The sequence below is a fragment of the Syngnathus floridae genome, chromosome 21 (genome assembly GCF_059516105.1).
Source record: "Syngnathus floridae isolate MCC-2025c chromosome 21, RoL_Sflo_1.0, whole genome shotgun sequence".
Classification (NCBI taxonomy): Eukaryota; Metazoa; Chordata; class Actinopteri; order Syngnathiformes; family Syngnathidae; genus Syngnathus; species Syngnathus floridae.
This window is the reverse complement of record NC_142433.1, coordinates 3,581,168-3,605,397: the sequence shown is the minus strand read 5'-3', so window position 1 is coordinate 3,605,397 and position 24,230 is coordinate 3,581,168. Positions and strand designations below refer to the sequence as shown.

The following is a 24,230-nucleotide window of genomic DNA, read 5'->3' as shown; positions in this document are numbered from 1 at the left end:
GGGATAATTTCCGATGTGATCTCCCATTGATGTATCTGCCAAGTTTAACATGACATTTCACACGTAGGGAATAAAATGTGAGCCGGGTTTAGTCGACAGAACAGCACACTGGCTGCTTTCATCTCATCATCCAATTTGACCAACATGTCACCCTTCTGTATGAAACCCATTGCTTTTCGCTAAATTCAAATTAAAGCACTAAACAAACAAAAACAAGTCATTTCTCATTGTTTTTCTATCATCCGCTCCCTCGCGGTGCATCAACCGCTCGCAATTTTCTAATTAGATTGCCAATCTTCGAAGAATTTCGATTTTGTTTGCGTGATGGATTTGCATATAAATCAGAATTTCCGAAAACAAAAAAGGAGACCTGCAGGTTTGATGGGAAAATACATATGTGCGTTTGCGCACTTCTCAAAGGCCGACCTTGTTTTCATCCATCCATCATTTAAATCAAAATGTATTTTTGATAATAACCGTGACTCACCAGGCAAGTTCGTTGACACGTTGATCTGTGCGTAGAACCTTTTGTTCGGTAGAAGCTCTGACACTCCGTTCAAAGCCTCCACAGTGAAGGTGTAGTTAGTGTTGGGAAGGAGATTGACCACAGTCACCGTTCTCTCCGTTAGTCCGACCTGCTGAGGTACAAAACCAATGCTGGCCCCGCAGGGCTCGCATTGCCTGCCGCCGCAGTGTCGGCAACCCAAGTTGTAGGTCAGATCCACCCTGCCACCTGTGTCGGATGGCGCGGCCCAATCTAAGATGAGAGTGGACTGCTTCATGGTGTAGACCAAGTCTCTCGGAGGTGAAGGGGGTCCTAAAAGACAAGGAAATGCATTTTAGTTTATTTCATCATACTGGACCATCTCTAAAGAAATACATACCGTATTTTCCGCACTATAAGGCGCATCGGATTATAAGGCGCACCTTCAATGAATGGCCCATTTTAAAACTTTGTCCATATATAAGGCGCATAGAATAAATAACTCAACATTGCGCAAACGTTAATGCAATCACAATATAGTGACACTCGAAATAGTGAAAACAATAATATATCAACAACTCAACGTTGCTCAAACGTTAATATCACACAACACACAAAATAAACACGTAACGTTTACTTTAATAAATTAGTCCTCATCCACAAATCCATATTGGTCCATATATAAGGCGCACTGTCGGCTTTTGAGAAAATTGGAGGTTTTTAGATGTGCCTTATAGTGCGGAAAATACGGTATATATATATATATATATATATATATATATATATATATATATATATATATATATATATATATATATATATATATATATATATAATGTATTTTTTTTTTATTTTTTTTTTATTTTCTAATAATTTAATTTAATTAATATATCCCGTTCTGGCAATACAATTTTATCTTACATTTTTATCCTTGGCGGTATCCTGTCCATTAAGACTTCAACGTGTACGTGCAGGGCTTTTGCACGTCATTTTAAACCCGGGAGTACTTATAAATACAATAAAGTGCAGGTCAGCTGACTGAATTTAATCCTCATAGTGTCTTGACTGACCTGCGCATGTATTTTCTGGCCGTCCTGGCAGACAAAGAGCTCAAGAGAGACGATGTGCATTAAAGCCTATGCATTTTAAATGTCAATGTGTGTGTATGTGTGTGTCCTGCGTAATGAATAAGTAAAATGCGTGAGCTAACATCACAAGCCGCAGCTGTCCCCTCACTCCACTGGACCGGCAGTGCTGAGAACAAAATTACGTAAGATCAGAAGAGCATTAATGTGCGTCCACGTGCATTTGGTGTAATCTCAGCTGGGACTGAAGAACTTTCCATGTCTCTGCTTTGCACTTCAAAACCGGAGCGCTCACGACTAAAAAACATAACCCGCTCCGTGTCCTGCGTTTGTTCACTCTCCATCTGAAGCAAACTTACTTTTAATGTTGAATTTTTTCTTTTAATCATTCCGCATTGTTGGATCGCTCCAAGTCAAAACAGTTCTGTCGGCATCAAACAACTAATTTGCAGAGGAATAAGTTGTCAAATATTATTCAAGGATTTGTCTTCAAATATTTTGCATTTCTTTCAAGGACTTATCAGAGCGCTTCACTTATAAATTTAAAGCAACATGTGCAAAATGTTTCCAACAATTCCCATCCAGTTTATTCCCTCCTATTATTTATTCCATTCCAGATTCATAAAAAACACTCCTCCTCCTCTTCCTCCCTTTTTTCCTCCACCCATGTGGAGGATTAGCCAAATCTTGGGGATGATCATAATTACCGAATCAATTGTGTAATTAATGTGGTCATTAGGCTGCTATAAACATTATCGCACGCGGATCGGAGAGCTCAGCAATCAATATTGTAATTAAAGCACACCATAAAAGCCAGTATGACCACACGCTCGTGAATCTACGTGCACACACGAGTGATTGTGAATACCTAACATGTACACACAGACCTAGTGACCTGGTGGTTTTAGTGCCCTGAGTACTCCCAAGATATACAACCTATTATTTTGCCATCTAATTACTAAGCTGTTCTCTATGCGCTAATCAATACGGCTCCCCTGTATGGTCTTTGTACTATTGGCCCTGTAATGCATCTTTATTGAAGAGTTGTGATATTTGGCATGCAGGAAGAGGTGTGGGTGAGGGGGGGGATGAGGGATGAATTGATAATTCGCAGACAGTGGGGATGAGATTGTAGCGCGGCGGCGCTTGTTGCTCGAGGACAGAGGGGAAGAAATTTCGGTTTGACAGAAGGATGAAGAATAGGGTGGCAATATGTGCCGGTATGAAATGGATGAGGCGACGGAGGGAAGAGGAAATGAGAAGCGACAAAGAAGAGCAGTGACTGGTGGCGATGAGTTAAAGGGGACCTATTATGCTCATTTCAAGCGCTCGCTCGCCCTCGTTTTTATTTCTTTTTTTTTTTTATTCCGACTATAATTATTTGGAGGTCAAAGCTGCAAGGAGCAGACCTCTGTCAAGGCCGGCAACACAATATTATCAATATAGAAAAATGTAAAAATAAAAAGTAAAATTAAAAATAAAGATTCAAATTAAATCAAATTAAATTTTAAAATTGAAATTAAAATTAAATATATTTTACACACAATAAAAATATGATCAGACCATGTTGCAATAAAATCAGACTCTTATATATCAGATATACATTTTTAAAAACAATAAAAGGTGAAGCCTGCTCAATTTTGCCGTACTTTGTAGCCACTTAAACTCACTGACAGCACTGAAGCAGAAAAAGACCCAAAGCAGTTTCTTTTACTTGGATAGAGCTCATTATTTGAAGATGTTCAATGAGGGGAAAAAAACATAATGGCCTTTCCTTTAAGAAGTCAGACTGCATTGAGGTGCTCCTTTGAAATGACTTTGACATCATGCTAATATCAGCAAATGGATGTGGAGAGGATGTAATGGATCAAAATATAGAAAATGTCTAATGGGTTTATTTTACATGTCACGTGAACCTAATTTCAAAAGACATAAAATGAGCGAGGAATGTAAGTGAGCGGAAAGAATAAAATGTTAAATATAGACAAAAGTGGTCACGCTGGAGAGAGCGAAAGAGAGAAGATGTGGTTAGGAGTTTCAAATTTGTTACAGTTGACCTTGAAACACAGAATCTGTTTTTTATCTCTCCCGGGGAGCATCAACAACTAAATCATATTAAATGAGGAAAGGCTTTAGCTGTTCTCTCCATATCCTTGATATCATTGTATGGCTAAATCTGCACAAAATGAAACCAGCCTGAAAAAAAAAATGTAATAAAGAAATAAGATGTATGTTGGGGTCACTGGGGGCCAAACATTTCACATTAGTTTCATGGAAAAAAAAGACAGAGTGCAGAAGGTGAAGGTGGAGGATGAAAAGATGAAAAAGGCAGAGTGGGAGGAATGATCAGAAGATGATGATGATGTCATTACGTGTGCATGGTGAGGAGGGGGAATCCAACGGAGTTCTGAAGTGGTCCTCTTTGCACACGCACGCCACTGAGCCGTCATCCTCCGAAACACTGTTTGCAGGGCATGGGAAGCACTCCTGCTGTCTGGAGGACATCTTGTATGATCCAGGGGGACATGCTGGAAGATACACAACAACAACAGATAAGGCCAGGGAATTTTATTTGATTTGATTTATTTTTGCTTGACAGCTGATTCTTTCAAAAGTGCCTTTTAAGACAATTATATTGATTTGAGAAATGATCACACTGATGAAATTTGACAGAAACAATTTGAGGTGTGATCAGTGGTTGTCAAAGAGCACTTGGACACTTGGAATAAATAAATAAAATAAATAAAAATAAAAACAATCAATAAAAAAAGTAAAAGAATAAAAATTAAAAAAAAAAAAAAAAAGGAACAGAGAAATAAAGAAAGCAAGATGCGGAGCCCCCAATTTTCAAAAGCCTCCAACTCCATTTTTGGGTGTTGTTTGCAGCCGCCCGACTCCATTTGCAAGACGTTTGAAGTATCTGCAACATTCCCAAGTGCAAGTACTGCACTTGGGGGAGCCACTACAAAAAAGGTGGGAATATGTTTGAGGGCGATAAGCACTTCTGACCTTACATGCGAGTACACTACACGCCATGCAAGAAGAAGCTTAATGAAGCTCAATGCACGCGTGACAAGACGGCTTCACATAAACACACGGCGAATAAAAAAAAATAAAAATGGCTATTTGGCACTCGGGGCTATACGCTTTCATTTTCCACTTGCCATGCCTTTGGAGCAGGTGATAATGGGTGTGAAATCAGGATGCCAGCTCCTGTTCAATACTCTGATCTCTCTTCTGAGACTTTATTATAAACAATGTGGAATGCATTAGCAGCTTCTTCTCCATTCTGCTTTGCATTCCAGCTCTCTTCACATTCCATTGTCTCCCATCAAAAACACATTAGGTGTACTTCTTCCAGGGTTAACACTTTAGGCTTGAACCAAGTTTAATATTCAAGCTGTCAACGGGAGCAAATGTTTCGAAAGAAGAAATCACGACACCAACCCCAAAAAATAGTTCTCACTTATTTCCAGAAAAATAAAATCTGGAAATAAGTGTGAAAATAGTTCTCACTTATTTTTAGAGATAAATAAAATCTGGAAATAAGTGAGAAAATAGTTTTCCCTTTTTTTTTCAGAAAAATAAAATCTGGAAATAGTTCTGATTTTTTTTTTTTCAGAAAAATAAAATCTGGAAATAAGTGAGAAAATAGTTCTCTTTTTTTTCCAGAAAAATAAAATTTGGAAATAAGAGAAAATAGTTCTCAATTTTTCCAGATTTTTATTTTATATTTCTTTTTTAACCAGACAAACATATCGTATAGAATCCTGTCTTATGGGATGTTGTTTGTTTTTCCTCTCCCAACTATAACTTTCTTCACAGCCGCCAAAGCGAACACTGTGTAAATTAAGTCGAACCTGTCCAAAGCTATCCTGCAGGCTATGTTCTCTTATGAGCGCTACATAAATATGTCGAGGCTTCTGGGATCATCGCAAATCCTGCTGTTACGCTCAAAATTACTCCCGGAATGCTAGAGAAAAGCTTCGGCGTCGGACGAGTGCAAAAAGGCATGGCTCAGGTGGCGGAGTTGCTGTCCAACAATTGGAAATTTGACTCCCGCAGCAGTTTCAATCCTGCTGAAGGATTACTTTGTAAAAAATAGCTCGAGGAACCGTCAAGGTCAAACAAGGTTACAAGCACATGGATGTTGATAAATAATTGAACAGGATATGAAATTCATAATTAGGATCTATGACGCTATAAAATATGGCGCCGATCCATTATAAATCTGAAATATACGTTACAGGCTGCAATAAAAAAGAAAACAATTCAAGGCGAGAGCTTTTGAGATTCCAAGGTTGTATGTGATTTATTTACAGTGAACACACAGCGCTACAATAAAAGTCTTTTTTGCTCAACTAGAAAAAAGAGGCTTGAACAAAAGCTCCTGATTGATTCGATATTCATCCGCCGATGTGAGATTGGTAATCGTGTTTTTCTTTACTCCATATGAGAACCTTGTAATTGACTTTTTAATGTTTGTCATTACACAGCAGTGAAAAGCTTTCAGCTAAACAATACAGAGCGAAGATTGGGATCTACTCTACATTCTTCCTTCACCACCAATATCAAGAGAGTAAACAGCAAGTCAGAATTAACCACAACACAATATTTTTTTTTTTTTTGCCATATGTCAGCAAGATGGCTGCATTTACAACTTATCTCCGCAATTCAATGGACAAGCTGTAAATTTCACCGTGCCACACAGAAGATGGGTTTTAATAATAGAAAGGGGAAGGGGGGGGCGAGCAATATGAGCAGTTTGGATAACAAAGGAGGCTGCTTCTATACGCTGCCAATCATCTCCTGCACCGAGGGGGGTCATTGGCACGGTCAATGTCCGTGTCAGTCAAAATGGGCCTTTATGGAATCTCAAAAACCGCTCGCATCATTACAAGACCTACTGTTAATCCTTTATTTACCTTTCATAGTCTTAAATAATGTCCCTATTAAATGGAAATGAGATTTTAGAGGGGGGGGGGGCAGAAGGAAAGATATGCCAGGACATCTGGCAAACCGACTGATCAATTTGTCTAATGTGTCGACTGGGAGACTCGATTAAATGGAACATGGCGGTACATGTACATATTCAGATCTCTTCGGGTAAAGATTCCAAAGTGGGGGCGACGTGGCTGGAGACCAACTGCTGCGAGGGAGAAACACAGACGCACCGACAGATGCACGCGTCTGAGACGCTGGGCTACGTACTGTGCAAAGAGAGGACAATAAACAGCGAGGGGAAAATGGACTCCTTCAGTTTGACAGATAGACAGAGTCAGACTACTGATAAGTAAACACGTGGCGCATACAGATGAGAGCCACTGAAAGAAACGACCGTTTGAGCTGACAGCCAGCGAGACTGAGGTCTTCTATAGTGGGAATATAAGAGACTGTGGCATGGCCTGTCATGTAGAAATGCTTTAAAGCCAGAGGGAAGTGAGGATGTGTTCACACTTTTAATTTCATTCTCTGGAGCTTCCATAAAGCTCATTTTGCATTTTAGATTGCTTGCACGGATATACGTAGCTTTGTTGTTGGAAGTCCTCAAGCAGAGATTTTTTTTATTTTAATTTATTATAATTTATTTATTCATGTATTCATTTTTATTTATTATAATTTATTTATTTTATTATTTTAAATATAAATAGAAATATAATTACAAATAAATAAATACATGAATAAATAAATAAATACATTTTTAGACTGTCACTTATTACTTTTCTGACCAAAAACATGGAAACCCGACAAGATGGCGGTTCATAAAACCACATTACATATCACGACTTTAAAAGTCTAAGGTCACGGGACACCATTTTCCTGAGCCCACAAAATACTTTTTGCCTTTGAGAAAAAAATCAATTTCCCTTTCTATTTCCCCCCGCTGCAATTAACCTTAAACATGAACATGAATAAATCACAAAGCACTTAACACAATAAATGTGAGCCCCGCTGATTGCTCACAATAATTAATATTAATCACAATGAAAGAGGTCTGCGTCACAAACTCTCAGAGAGACGCAAACATCTTTTCAGGTCTTGTAGGGCACATCAAAAACAATACAAATTAAATCACACTGTCATCGTATCACTTAACATTGATTTGAAATGTCAGGCTGTTTGGTTTTATGATGATAAAAAGGCAGAGGTGTGAGAGAGCTAATGGCGTGAAGGGGAGATACAAGCCAGGCAGGATATGATTCCAGCAGGTGGAAATTAATAATTCACAACGCTTTAATTCACATCAATGCCCTCCGTGAGCCTGATGCTGATTCCGATGCTAATTCTTTCAGCAGGTAGGCAGCTCTAAGTTGTGCAAAATGAATACTCATTACGGTGAAGGTCTCTTTTGCATTGACACTGACACACACACATGCATACACACACACAGGTCCTCTGTGTCAGACAAGCAGGAGGTTCGGGAAGGAATGACTGATCCATTTAAGTCTTGCACGCTAGGGCAGATTATGATTAAAGATGTGAAATGATGGGGTTGTTATTATGCCTGCTTTGGGATTCTGCTCTGATTTTCACCAAGAATAAAAAAGGTCAATCTTTTAGGCCCGACTTTATGGAACACACTTTATCATATAAGGATAAATCTATAGCCAACGTGGAAATGAATTTAGGAATTTGGTCCATATATAAGGCGCACCGGACTATACGGCTTTTGAGAAAATTTTAGGTTTTTTAGGTGCGCCTTATAGTCCGGAAAATACGGTAATTTTTTTTTTTTTTTTAAATCACCCTCTCGGTGTGCCTTTTCAAGACGTCAATTGTGATCATGTGTCTCGCCGCATATGACCAAGTCTGAATTAGGGGATAAATCCCAACTATTAGCTGGGAAGTAAAAGGCTCATTGGCAACGACGTCCACTCAATGCCTTACAATGTAATCAGGGAGCTCAAGCTCCGAGCTGTGCGCCATTCAGCTCAAAGCTTTGCTTTATCATTTCATTCTACTCTGGTTACGGCAGACTGACATCACACGGAGAGAGCACGGGAGGATAACCGGGGAGTATTAATGTCAGCAGTCCTGTGTTTGAGTTTTACACTGGAGACACTTCTAATTCGGCTGACGCATAGAATGGAACACGTAACACATTACAACATGACATTACCGACGTAGTGATATCACAAAATTGATAACTTCGGTTACATCATTGTGCTAAACTGCCATGACTCTTCAATCCATCAAGCATAATGGAAAAGTGTAAAATGGAACCAATCCAAACATAATAAATAAAACATCCATATATAAATTTGAACTACAACTTGTTCCTATTCGCAAATTGATACCACAATAAACCCTAATTATAAACAGAGTTGAATTCATTACTAAAGACAACATGAAAACATAATTGCTTCATAAACAGCAGTTTTTAAAAACAGCTTCTTAATTGGATCTCATTAAATTGCCCAGGTGCTAATGTTGCAGCCAATGAGAACTTCATTTGGCAAATCACCAAGACGATAACACAATCACAACATCTGCACTTTATGAAAAAGACTCGCGTCGCTTGGGACAGGAAGTGCTGCATATACAAAAGACACCAAACACACAAAAGTCAATCAGGGACTGTTGACAGAGCTTTGTCTTCTATTTGTCCTACGTTGTCATCTTCCCCTCCACTGCTCCAATCCATCTAATCTTTACCTTCCTTCCTTTTTATTTTTTTTTTCAATAACACTTGACTGCTAATAGTTTTGTGCACAGACAAACATGCCCTACCCTGACCCATTCACTTGCCATCTCACCCCCCCATAAACCAAATACATATACTTTCTGCCCAACTATGAACCACCATGTATCACAAAACATGAATTCAGAAATAACAGTAGTCTATGTATATGGATTTTTATTTTCTAATTTATTTATTTATTTACCGTATTTTCCAGACTATAAGGCACACCGGACTATAAGGCGCACTGTCGGCTTTTGAGAAAATTTTAAGTTTTTAGGTACGCCTTATAGTCCGGAAAATGCGGTATTTATTTATGTATCATTTTTTAATATTTATTTCATGTTGTGCAAAATACAATATGTTCAATATGTTAGCACGATTCTTGACCATTGAAAATTACCATCACAATAATATTGAGGGTTGATATCTACATGAAGGCATATATTATATTATAGTGTCTTAAAATTAAAAAAAAAATTGCTGCTTAGCGTACATAACAGTACGACGTTAAATACTGAATCTTAAATCCGGGCTGAGCTGACAAGAGCATTCTCCATCATGATGGGTGGGGGTGGGGGGGGGGGATTTCACAAGCTACTGATGCCGCCAGTGACAATATAATTAGTTCACTTGAAGATTCACTGATTGGTTGTGATATGTGCTGAAGAATCCCCTCTTTCAAATCCATTTAGAAGACACTAAGGAGCTATAATCAGACTGTAAAGTGGACTGACAGGATGTGTTTCAAGTGGCTTGTAGGAAAAGAGGAAAACAAGATGTTTGTCAGAGATAGTGGAGTGGAAATTATCTAAGAGGCTTTTGGAAATCTTTGCATCCAAACAACTTGCAGGGGGAAACTTCTAGTACTTGCATTTGTGTGAAATCCTCATCAATGACATTACGAGCGTAGCGGCGGGCATCAGCAAATATGTTTGCATGAGAATGTCAGGCAATTTCGGGTCGAGCGCTTTGAGAAATGAGATTCAATGTTCTGCTTCTTTTTTTGACAGTGAGCACGCATGCATGCCTTGCCTGCTTGTCACATTTCACTAACACACAATTTCTCCTTCACAACTAAGATAGCTTAGGTAAGAGAAGTAATATTGATTTGTAATGCTGCTGAAGGTTAGGCATGCTCGCAGCTTTTTTTTTTTTTTTTCCAAAGCACTCCCGCTTTGCAAAGGCATTGTGTAATGTCACCCTTTACTACTTCCAATTTTCCGTGCATAAAAATGTAACACGACTGCAGAATATTTGTTCTGCCAAACTATTTAATATTCCACAACGGGAGTCATAAAAAAAAAGGTGAAATAACACTCATTTGTATGCTTTTGTAGAGCGCTAGACAGATTTAGAAAATTTAACAGGAATGTGTTTTTTTTTTTCTCCTCCGTCGACAAAAATGTCTTAATTTGGTTCATAATTCACCGTGACGCTATTGATTAGATCGGGTTATTCCAACAACCTTTTATAACCTATGCAGTGGGAGGCTAATCAGATTTTCCAAGCAGGCATTTGAGTAAATAGGAAGTGAACGGGATTTTGAATGTTTTGTTGTGTGTGTCTCATTTGCATATAGGCGTGGAATATGGCCTGCTCGTGGAAATTAACAAGCATTATCTTCAGCCTGCAGTCGGTTGTGACACGGCCATTTTATTTGATTCCTTTTGAATCAGCCAATTCAACTGTGGGATGTAAAGTTGAATGAGGCTCGCCTGCTAATGGCTCCCCCTCTCCCGTTTTCAGGGCTTGCTCCAAATCAGCCTTTTTCCTATTAAGGCCGTGACCCAGATATGGAAACATTTTGACCAGATGTCATCGACTCGTGCTGTAAAATGAATTGGAGGGAAAATAAGAAAAAGAAACTGGTGGACACATATTTTTATATTTATTTATTTTATTTTTATACATTTCCTTTTTATAGTAATAATATACATGATGTAAATTAAATTAAATATATTATATTATATATTATTATAGGATTTAACAAATTAAATAAATGATATTATATAAATTAATTAATTATAATATAAATTCAAATTTATATTATAGGATTTTTTAAACACTACTCCTTACCCCTTGAGGACATCTATTTTTAGAGTCACAAGAAAAAATGCTTGAGATTATGTATTTGAGTGGCTGTATGCATTAACGGCTCATATAAGAGGCATCTATTAGAGCATATTAGCAGATGATTTATGAGAATGGCACAAGTATGATTATGCACATGCAGGCTTTCTCACTGGCAAAAAAGATGATCATTCATCTCTATCAAGGATGGGACCAGAATGAGAAACGGGGGTGGGCGGGGTTACTTTCTGAGTGGGGGGAAATGAAAAAGATGGATAAAAAGTGAAGACGTGGCTTTTATGATGTCAATGAGACATTGTTAAAGGCTCCAAAATGATATTTTATCATCCAGTAAGTTCAGGCTTGTTCTCCACTCAAGGTCAAGCATTTTTGAAAACTGCAATTGAGGCAATACAAAAAAAAAAATGGATGAATTCGAAATGCTTTTAAAATCACTTGTCCCCAACGTCTTATATTTGAAAGTTTTTCCAATTTAAAGTCCTGTTTTGGCCCCAAACTGTACAAATTGTGTAGCAACCAGAAACAATGGAATGCGAATCCACGAGATGACCATCAGCATTGGTGTTAGAAGGTGAAATTACACCGTGATGAAGCCTTTATAGTTTCACGCAATTTATTTCAAAGTACACCGTAACCTTGAAAATGCAACATTTCAAGTACCTGTCGGAATGCTGGTTCTTCCACATTTATTCACTTTGGCCCCCAAAGTTATTAAAAAGCAAACCAGTAGATGGATGGCTTTGGTGGTACGAGGTCACCAGGACCATACGGCTGATTAAGTGTTTTCACTTCACGTAAGGAACCATGTCAAATGTTTTAGGAGGGGGTTTTGCACCACGCGTGAACAAGAATTGTGTAATTAAGAACAGTTGGTCCATCAAGGAGATGGATGAGGTGGGCCGACGTTCCCATCCACCCCAAAAAGCCCCCAACTGGGTTTAATGACCGGGCTCCATGTCAAGGATCAATTGAAAATACGAAAATATGAAACCCACAAAGTATTTTGTCTGCCTAAAAATAGTTGGTTGTTTTCCAAATCATTCCACAAAATGTAAAGCACCCGAAATTACCATATTTCATAATAGCAGCCGCTTGAATTAAAAACTGACGACCATAAGGCGTCATTAAGCTTCCAAGGTAAAGCGGCCTTGACCCGGTTGTGTAATTAACACTGTTTAATTTTTTAATTCCGATCAGCCATCCCACTACAGCACATTCATTTCTACGGTGCCGTCCTCCATCAAAGCAGCCATTTAATTAAGACATGCAAGATGGCGTCATGAGGTGTCAAGGGAGAAAAGTCAAGCAATTAAGAGATTGAGCAAACAAACCAATAGGACGGAGGTGATTGGAGTGTGTCCGCCAAAAGAAAAAAAAATGACAAGAGGTGAGGAAAGTAATATTTGTTTTGGTCCAGCAATTAGTCTTCTTTCTTTTAATATCCTTTTAATAACTTAATAGGTATTCAGATCACGGCTCTGTTCTTCCTGATGACTTTCAAAACCCGGAAAATAACTAGCAGGAATTAGAATTATGAAGCCTTTTTTTTTTTTCCAATATCAGCTATGACTTAAAACACTTGTAGGATCTGTATAATGACGACGTCTCGACAGCTAACATGAACAAGCAGTGACAGTTCGGGCCGGCCGGCAATGTTAACTAACAGCCTGCAGTGAAACAAACAATCATTCACTTGATGTGTTTTCATGACTAAGCGACCCAGAGCAAATAACTGCAAGCTAATGCCCATTTCCCTTCTTTACAAATTGATGCGTGCGAATGCCCCATTAAAGCTGGATGGATTGTGGCGGAGATTTTTTTGACTCATCAATGGCGTCCTTCAAATATGCACGAAACAAGATTTTGGATGACATTGCTGTCATTCTGTGAATTTTAAGTTGAATAAGCCACAAATGTAGAGCTGAATTAAAAATGCATACAATCAATTTAAATAATTTAAAGCAAAAATTTGATTAGTACAATACATATAATAATTAAAAAATAATAATTAAAACATTTAGTTATATTGTTTTATCTGATATATGTATATGTATATTGTTTCTTTAATCATTTACATTTAATAAAAAAAAATAATAAAAAATATTTAGTTGTATTTTTTTATCTGATATATGTATATTGTTTCTTTAATCATCTAGATTTAATTAGAAAATAACAATTAAAAAAATGATTTAGTTGTATTTTTTTTTAATCTGATATATGTATAAAATTTGGAAAAATAGTGTGCAAATATAAGGTGATAAGGCTATAAAACTTGGCATGTAATTTAGTAGCTGCTGCGTGGGAGTGTTACTGTGCACGTGCGTGCCTGTGTCGGCTGTATCGACCTGTCCCTCCCCTCCAGCAGTACAGCCGCATCCCCTCCTTCCTTACTGTTGCAAGCACGAGAGAGCCAAGGCAAAAGTGGACTTTTTCAATGTAGGCGTGTCTGCGTGTAAGCACCGAATCAATACAACTTTCTTTTCTGTATTTTTAACTTTGCCTCACGGCGAGAGCGCAGCTGTTAAACGCTCATTGTCTCCCCAAGCATGCAGAATGAATACCACGCTTGGTAATGATTGTGTTTTTTTTTGCTAGTACAGTATTTTGACTCTCAATATATTGCTGCAAAAAGACACAATGAGGAAAAAAAAAAAGTAGGTCACACTTTCTAACAGGTTATTGACATCCTGTAGCATTAATTTCCTGCCTATAAAATAAATCCTTCATGTCGACAGACACGATCAATGCAAGAATTATCTGATGGATGACTCTTTGAATTATTATTTAAAAGTCGAGTTTAGAAGTAGCAAATGTTGATGAATCGTGGCGTGACTATCTTTGGGATGCATTCGTTTGATAAATGGCAGTATGTATCTTCCTGAGAGCAATTGGGAAAAATATGTTTAATTTATTTATTGAATTAATTATTTTCAGCATAGTCGATGGGCTCATGTCTAAAAAAAAAAAAATCATGATTACATACATTGCTCCCTCTCATTGCTTAAATTGACTATAATTGACAAACACATCAACATTATGAGGCATTTAATGTGTTTTGAAGGTCCCATTTCCTCAAATCCAAAATTTGGAGCGCTCAACATTTGCAGGTTAAGAATTCAAGCGCAAACCATCTGCATAAGCGTACATTCCAAGCTTCCACTCGCTGTCTGGTACTCTTTCTTGGAAGCAATATCCTGATTATGCAAAAGGCTCTGTATGCTTGACTGAGCAATATAAAAAAAAAAAAAAAAATGTCTTATCCATCTGAGTTTGTCCCTGCAAACTCCCACACTGGCTCAATTTAAACACACAATGTGCCATGTCCTTGTTACAATGCTGCCTTCACACACAGGGTCAATTTAGCTACAAGTGAAGTCTCGCTCGATGCCCTGACACGATTCGATCAACGTTGCCGAGAAGGTCGTTCCATCAGGATATTTGTATTTTAAGCGATTTTGCAATTCATTATTTGTAAATGACTCCAATTTGCTGCTACTTTGCGGAGAATAAATGGAAAGAAATTGACAAAAAAAAAAGGCTTGAGCTGTTTGAATAAAAAACATTTTGTTGGCTCACTGCCATCAACTTCCACTTTACTTGCCAAAAACTTTCCCATCTGCAAGCAAGGCGTCCTCATCCTCTCTCCGACTCATCTCCGCTTGCTCTTGTCTGCTGTTGACCTCTTTCCCCTGACCTCACCCGCCCACTCTCCTCCATCCATCCATCTCCGCATCTCACAAGCCCACCTCGGTCCATCCATGTTCCCTCTCATTCAACCGTGTTCACCTCCTCCCCGTTCATCTGCAGTTTCTCCTTCCTCCCACTACTCTTGCCATTAATATCTCTCAGTATCTCCATGCCCGGAGGGAAGAACGGAGGGAATGCGGAGATTCTGTGAGGAATGGCCACGATTGGAATCCAAAATGAAACGATCCCAAGCGTGGTGTCAGGACCCGGTGCAAACCCAGAAGCAGAAACACCCACCATCTCCCGCATACGACAAACACGCCTAGAGCTGTCTCGATTCCGACTTTGCACAGAGTTTGCAGATTTCTTTACACTAATTCTCTTCTTCTAACTCCATTTGGTTGGAATCAGTATTCATGACATGGTTGTTTGTGGTGGAAATGATTGCCTTTAATGATTACAAGCAAAATTGGAAGCGTACACGTTCGTCTAAATTGCACTGATTCCTGCATGCACAACCTTCAGGGAATGTAAAGCGTTGCCATGGAAATCAAGTTAGTGGAGTGTGTTCAAGATGAAATTATCAATATATGATGAGTCCGACACTGAGATTTGAAACCAAAATGATCCGGACTGATGCAGATAAGCGGAGCTTTACCTTTGAACAAGTTTCTAGTTATGCATACATAAATAATGTAGGTCGTCAAAAATCAGCAATTTTCTTAAGAAATACGGAGACCTCAGAATACCTCAATCATTATCTGGTAGTGTTTTATTCTTCTTATACTAACTGAATTAATTTTATATTAAAATGACATTTAAAAAATGTGAGTTAAATAACCTATTTTTATGTACCTAAATATTTCTGAATGAATTAATTTTACATTAACATGACACTAAAAAAAAATTTATTTACCTAAATATTTCCCAAAAATTGGCTTAAAATTATTATACCCAGAAATTAATATCGCCTAATATGGATAGATATTTGCATTGACTACATTTATTGATCTTTACATGGCAACATAAAACTGGTGCATGATTGAATCCACAGATTATTTATTCTGAAAATCATTTCGGGGAAAAAAAACTGGAGCATCAAGGGCATATGTCACGTGGAGAACTACAAGCACAGCAAACTCACACAGATATCAGTAGCAAGTGACTAAATAGCGCTTAGAACCAGTGCGGAGTAGGGAGGGGGAGGCGATGGAAGCTGCTGACACAAAAATTGTTGGCGCTTAATGTGACATGACCACAACATGACCAAAGGGAATCGAGCCCAAGTGGACTAGAACCCCCAACAGAGCTGAGCTGCTTGTAGACATGATAGGAGGATGAGTTTATGAGAGACAGTAAAATGTGCAGTGAGCATATTGAAGCTGGACAGCATTTAATGTTCTCATTTACTAGCCGCGAGTGTCATCCTTTTCTGTTAGAGGAGACAGAAATGCAGACACAATTATATATCAAGCAAGGACAACACCAGCTGTCACGTGAAGGTCAACAGCAAAGAAAAAAAAAAATAATCAAGAGCGTGAGAGGGAAACAAAGGCTGACCATGAGAATGTTGAGGAGACTCTCATATAGACGTTAAGTGCACGCGAGCTCGGTGGCATTTGTTTTATTTTCGCCTGCTCTCTCCCCCATTTTACGCCACTTCACTGTTTGTTAAACATGAATGCGTGCAAGTGAAAGGGCAAAAAGAGCAGCGAGCACAATATTGGCTACTAAAAAGGTTATGAAATGCCATCAGACACAAGGTATGCTTTGGAGTCTGGCATCAAAACAAACCGCTGAGATGTTAGACATGAATGTATGAATTTTGATGACTTTATCAAAGCTGTGGGAGGGAAACAAAAGAACGGGAAATAAAAACAACACGTTCTCAATTCAGAAGAAATAAAACCAAAAAGAAGATTGGTATCGAATAGTAGCTAGCTGTTTAGTCATCTTGGAAACCAGACGCAAGACCTCGCTCCGTTCCAACCAGACATGTTCTAACCAGCTGGAAAGAAGCGACTATGTGACAGTTTATTAGAAAGAAAGTGGCACGAGTAAGCGAGGAGACGGCACCGACAGCGCAAACAGCCAAGTCCTCTTATGCTCAACAAACTGACACAATACACGTATACCCGACTCACACTGAAGCCTTCAAAACATCTCCAAACACATTCCAAACGTTCCTCCCAGACAAGCCAGTCAAGACCCGACAAATACATTTCAAGTCAAGCAACAAGTATTGATGCTGTAGTGGAAGAAGGGGAAAGGTCAACCTAAATTTGAGAAAACATGAGGTTCAAGCCGAGACATGAAGGCAACCAGATGGACGGAGGGAAAGTGAAAAGGACACAAGAGAGGAAATATTCTTCCACGTTCACACCTCGTCTGTCTAAAATTAGGCTAATTTTTCATTTTGAATGTGGGAGGAAGCCTGACGCTGTGGCGAAAACCCATGCAAGAGAACATGCCGGGAAGGCCCAAGCTCAACTGTGAGGCGGACTTGCTAATCACTACTCAATCTAAATATAACATTAGAATTTTTCATCTAGAATCTTTTCTTGATGACGACTTCAATGGATCTTCATAGTTATAAAAGCGAGAAAGGCCATAAAGCCTTCTGGCTAATTCCAACAAGTCATGCCTCTCTCAGCTTGGAAAAACAAACCTTTATTGAAATTTCTTTTTTACCCCCCTGTTTTAAGCTGACACAGCTGAGCCTGTCTTAATGCTCTTCGTTCACACAAACAAACAAGCCCTGTTAGAAAGAATTGAGCACACACAAACAATGAAAATGGAAGTAGCACGTATCCTATGCACCACCTGGTGTAGCCAAATAACGCATGACCTTAAACAATAACACACACGACGGTAAAAAAAATACGGTGCGACAAACACACATGCCGAGGGCGGACACGTCGTGGTCGATAAATGACACAAGCTATTGCTTGCAACATCCATCCTTCTTTTTATTAGTAGCAGTCTCACGTTTATTGAGCGTGATTGGTTGTTGGTGTTGGGTTCGGAGGGGGCGACGGACAGAGTCTGCCAATTACATTGACTTTGGAACGGCCATGTAAACAAGTGCAGTTGCTCCAGGGGATTTACACCAGTTGAAACGTAATGAAAAAAAAAAAAAAAGTTACGACTGAATCCTTACGGCGTGCTGATTAACGACATGCAAATCAAATCATGCTACTGCATTTTATTTATTAGCTGAACAGGCGTCTGAGCACATCGAGATGTTTGTTTATTTGAAGAGGCTTCGTGGCCATTGATTCCTAACGCACACTAATGTACACAATGGCGGCAGTGCATGTTGTTGATATCCAATCTGGTGAGTCCACATCTAATTCTGTTTGATCAGGAGGCGCGGCAGACGTTGGGCCACTTCGGTTTATCTAATAGACGTTCATTTTGTTCCAAATGGTAATGAATGAGAGCTATAAGAAAGGAATGAAAACCCCCAAAAAAACAATAAAACAAATATATATAGTTTTTTTTATTATTTTATTTATTTATATAATATTTAATATATTATTTGCATATTTTATTTGCAGGTATTTTTGTGTAATATTATTTATCAAATTATTATTTATTATTCTCAACCCTTAAAGAATTCCAGACAAGCATCAGTTTATATCCCAGACGTGATGTCGTGCAAGAATAACAATACTGATGGCGTCACAATGATCCGCTCTGACATTTCTGTCCTTTCCTATCTGCCGACTTTCACAAAAATAAAAATTGACCCATAAAAGAAAAGAGAGACAGACAAGTGCATGCAAAAATCCAGACTGCATTTAGCTCATAGCGTGCTGCGCATGGAGACGGGCAATCACGCTTAAGTGTGTTAAGGCATGCTGACATGGCGTGAGACCCACTGTCGGTTAGCACCTAGAAGCGGGGTCATACAAGGAGATAGCGAGTGAACACATGGGAACTGCACAATCTAGGGTGAGGGGTGTGGGGTGATTTGGAAGTAGGGCCGAGCGAGGTTGGCATTGCATGGAAAGAGTCAAATGAGAGAAAGCACGAGTAAAGGGAGAAGGAATAAACATGCTTCATGAATAATTCAATGTAGGCCATAGCCCGAGAGACATGAACACACAGGCACATGAAAACACACACACATAAGTAGAGGAACGCACACACACACACATACAGGTCACTTTGTAATGGAGGGATTACGGCGCTTTCGTGACAAGTCATGTCTGATCCAGAGGAAGCACCTCAGGCAGAGCAGAAGAGACAGAATGGGGGAGGCGAGGAGAAATGGAAGGCAAGCGTGGAAAAGCCCATCAGGAGGGCAAGTGAGTGGAGGCGTTACATCTGGCTTCTTTATTTTCATTCTTTGTGCGACTTTTTTTTTTGATAGTGTTGATTTATCGTATCTCTTCTTTCCCAATCGTGGTGGATGTCGAGAGGTTTTTCTTTGCGGCTTTAAAGTAGATGAAAAAAAAAAAAAAATCATGGGAGGCCACCACTTCCATAAGATGATAACATTAAATACGTTTAGGATGTAAGTCATTAGATTGAAGTATCTACTCTTAAATAAACTGAATTCTAAAAAAAAAAAAGTCAGAAATTGCACTCGCAGTAACAAAAACGATCTTAAATGGTCAGTGAATCAATTTCACCGAGTGCAACACTGTAGTGCTTAACACCACTTTTATGAGATAGCTTCACATTCAGTCACAAATAAAAAAAAAAAACAGAAAAGCCCATTTCAGGGAAGCGTGGCAAACAGACCATTTCGTCGAGTAAAAAAAAAAAAAAAAAGCCAAACGAGAGAAATCTCAGTTCTACCCAAAATTGCTTTTGCTGCTTTCCAAATTAAAAATGTCTCCAATTATTCCTGTTCCTAAACACCCTGAACGTTCCCGGCCTATAAATTGCGTTAAATTCACTTCAACTGCTTCCTGTCTGTGCAGCAATGAACACTGAGAGCTTTAATGTAGTCCAGAAAGACAGAAAGGTGCATGAATAAAAACAAAAGTGCTCCAGCCAAGAATGAAAATAGAGGCTGCCTCGGAGGGAACCAGCGGGTTTCTGCTTTCTCTGTAGGAGACGCCGCACTTCCATCAAATTGGCAGCTTTCACACAATAACCCACACATGAACAAATCAATTTGTCAATATTTCCCCAAAAGCTGAACGGGTATGAGTGGATTGCTCACACGTGCACGTACACACTGGTCGGTTTGAGCTAACCCTGACCTCTGACCTGCAAATGGAAATTCTCTTTATGGATCAATATGATATCACATTATTAGGCCCACAGGAAACTGAAACCACCGGTGAATCGATAAGTACAAATGCGAGGCACATGTGCGGTATGTGGGCATTGAGACAATGCACTTTATATTAAAAAAAAGAAATACATTTTAAAAAATTAAAATAAAATAAATTAAAAAATTAAATATAATAATAAAATAAATGAAAAAATATCAAGAGTTTAATACCATGGATTTTTTCAGCATATACATAGTTATGATGGTAAATTAGTAAACAAGCAAATGAGAACCAGAGATTTTATTACGTACCGTATTTTCCGCACTATAAGGCGCACCTAAAAACCTCCAATTTTCTCAAAAGCCGCCTTATAATCAGGTGCACCTTATATATATGGACCAATATTGAGCCACAACACCAGGCGTGTCCAAAGTCCGGCCCGTGGGCCAAATGTAGATGCACTTTATAATCCGGTGCGCCTTATAGTGCGGAAAATACGGTAATCGCTTTAATCTAAGGGCAAGCCGTTGGTTATAATCGACCTAGGCGAGAGATAAATAAGCAAAAAAAAACTGACAAAGAAAGCCGATGGGGGGGGTAAAAATGACAATGTGAGTACAGAAGGAAAGTGATGGGTGCGGCGAGATGAGGGATGCGGCGCGAGGACGATAGCAATCTATACAGGAGGAGGAAGACAGAGAGACAGATGAGTGTGCCCTTGACTAGTGCCACTGTTATCTTCACGCTTTCATGCTGCTGTGCCGCACCAGACAGACAGACAGACAAAGCGAAGCCATAAGACATGGCTCACATGCCAGGGACATTTAACATGGTCTATAAACCTTGCGCTCACAATCACACCTAGCCGAGCTTATTCATATCGAGCTACTCGGCTTAATGGCTTCTCTGTCGCCGCAACACAATCGCCGCTCACCATCTCTTGGTTACTGATTAAATGCAAAAAGCCAATCACTGGAGTTAAATAAATCACAAAGACGACGGCCTCTCTTTTGTTGTGCTTAAAAAATAAAGCCTCTGAGGGAAATCACGCCGCCCCGCTAACGAAGAATAGAACGGAGGCCCGGAGTCACAAGTCGGGTCTTGATGGCTCTTTGATTCATCAGATGAAGTGGAATAGGAATTGTGTATCATCGGCTATCAAATAAATGTTCACACGTTATTGTTTTTCCCTTACGCCAGGCTCTCCAGGGAAGCGCTAATGATGGCGATCTGCTTCGGAATATACCGGCGGCGCCGTAAAGGGATCACGACAGTTGTGAGGTTGTGAATACACAAAGGCCGTCATGGGAAAAGATATGCAAAACGGAGATGTACGTTCATTTATTTCATGGAGGAGTATTACTGTACATCTGGATGACTGGATATGAAAGCTGAGAGCTGCAATTCCCGAGCCGTGCATGCGTGCATGCTAATCTTTAGCATGTGCCACATGGCCGTTTGCGTGCATCATGCCTTTCGTGTGTGTGTACAGTTTGGCTTAACCGATCTGCCTCGGGGTAATTTCATAGCACAGAACGAGATATAGAAGAACATCAAACATTTGTTTGTCCATTAGGAATACTATTCTTTCAGCCCTGGTCTCTTTCCATCCTTTTTTTTTTTTTTGACAATTCCCTGATTCCCTGTTCGAGTTACGTTGGCCCGGGGCATGCTACATACACAACCTCATCTTAATGCTAATGCAAAAAATGCTACATAAGCGCACGCATGTCAATGTTCTATAATGAATTAAAAATGGGTTTCACTCTGGTGGAGCTAAAGAAGGTACGACAGAATCTATTGGTGGATGTTTTTATTTTGTAGAATATCATCAAATAATCGTACATTTTTATATTTTTTATTCGTAAAATTATTATATATTTCTTAATTATATTTATTAATATTGTATATTTTTTATAAATTATTTTAGAAAAATTATATATACATTTTTTAAAATATTTTCCAGCTCTACAGCAAAAGACCATTTCATATCACCGCAAGCCAAGAAAAGGACAAGACGCAATTAGCGTGCAAGTCAGGAAGAAAAAGCATCCCGAGAAGAGTAGCCTAACGCCGAGAAGTCAGAGGAGAGTGACGAGAGGAGGAAAGGGAGAGTGCGATTATGTGAGGAGACAAGAGGGGTGAAGTGTGAAGTAATGAGGCCAGAATGAGGGTTGCAGCTGTGTTGTGTCCAGCCAAACACATACACACGCACCAAAAAGCCAGCCAGCCGTGGTGAGTGGAGAATGACAAATGACAAAGTGACAAATGTGTCATTGGGGAGCTGCTCGGCAAGAATCCAGCCTTGAGGAAACACAAATCCAACAACAAAACACTTTTTCGCTAAACTGAACTAGGAATTGTGCTGGACGCCAACCAAGAGTGGCCTATAATAAAAAAATATTTTTTTCCTCTTTCCTGTTTGTTTACTTTGGCAGACTCGTTATCATAAGGGCGAGTAATGGGCTGGTGTGTTTGCGGGTTGGGGTTGCCAGGGTCAAAAACACATATGAGGGGGGGGGGAGCCAGAAGCAAACAGAGAGAGACAGATAAAGAGAGGGAGGGGGAGAGATTTGAGATAAGAGCTTTGCCATGGGGGTTATTGCCTTTCTCACACTGTGTATCGACTCCATCAGGGGGTGGGCTTTTCCACCCACAAACACACACCGAGCAACTTTAGCGGTGGAATCGTACTTGGCTGTTTACAACAGAGTAAGTCGAAAGGAAAAAACAAACAAAGTGGAGTCGCAAGTAGCAGAACCGGCATTCCATCCCTAGTGGCTTTGCAGAACGGACAGCTTCCAAACACACAAGTGAAGGACACGCAGAGAGATGCTGCGACAAGCTGGGAGGAAAGTAGCCAGCGAGCAAAAAGGTATCGATCAAAAAGAAAAAAAGGATCACACGAGAGATTCCCGGGCTATCAGAGCTTGAGGGAACAATGGGGAAGCAGGAGAAGTCAAGTCAAGGAGAACGGCATGAGGAGCAAGAAGTAATCCTCCCACATGTGGCGTTTAATGGTTTAGCCCAGCAGTTTGGGACACTGGCGGGATGGATCGATCCGATCCCTCCGACGAGAGGGAAACTTCTCTTTTGTCTTTGAGAAAGAAAGAAGAGGAGGATGAGTCAATGAAAGAAGAAAACAGTCAAGACACCTTCAACAAATTCTTTCCAACATATATGTTGATTTTCTCAGAGGAAATTGGGAAAACTGCTTTCATTAACGAGCCGACGTGGCGCTTAATCACTTTTGCAGCAGATGGAAGTCCAGAATATTTTGAAGGCACACTTAAACAGGAACAGAAATGCACAGCCATGAAGTATCGCTACCCAGGGGGATTTGTGCAACCCCCATGATCATTCATTTGCGCTGCCTTTTTATGTCCGCCACCTTTGCAAAGATGGATAACGTTTCCCAGCGTCCTATCCATCTCCCATCATTCACTTTTACCACCCCTTCATCCCTCCATCCAGATTTTTTGCCACCCCCCCTACCTGGAGTAAATCACATCAGAGAAGGGGCAGTGCAGAAAAATTCTGCTGGGGGAGATTAGGCACGAGTACAGACAACTTGATTTAAATAAAGATCATCTTCTCCACGGGGTTCATCCCCCGAATCGGACTTTACGGTGGTGGCAAGAGAGCTTTTGTATGTTTGTGTGAACCGAACCTAACCTTGGACCTGACAAAATCTATTCACTGTAAAAATGTATGAATGCTTCGTGTGTGAATAAATCTCGATATTCAATAGAATGTCCCATAAAACGTTGTAATAAACGCCCAATTGTTTTTGCACAAATGAATCTATAATTATCATCCCTATTGAAACAAAATGTTTTGCGTGCCGGATGAAAGAATAGCGTTCCATTATCTTGCCATAAAATCGCTAACGATCTAATCCGATGCTGCCGAAACGATACGCGGATGCTAAAAATACAAACTACTGAGAGTGAATGCAAAAATTA

At 39.4% G+C, this 24,230-nt stretch overlaps 1 protein-coding gene across 2 annotated transcripts in view; it reads right to left on the bottom strand.

The window, feature by feature from the left end:
* The window catches only part of epha10 (EPH receptor A10), a 78,111-nt gene that overhangs the window by 25,879 nt on the left and 28,002 nt on the right, over window positions 1-24,230 (bottom strand). For both annotated transcript variants that reach the window (XM_088365034.1, XM_088365035.1), the window contains exons 4-5: window positions 3,942-4,097; window positions 488-817 (exon numbers count right to left, since the gene is read on the bottom strand). In XM_088365034.1, coding sequence (XP_088221160.1) covers window positions 488-817; window positions 3,942-4,097 — 486 coding nt within the window. The remainder of the gene's footprint in view (window positions 1-487; window positions 818-3,941; window positions 4,098-24,230) is intronic.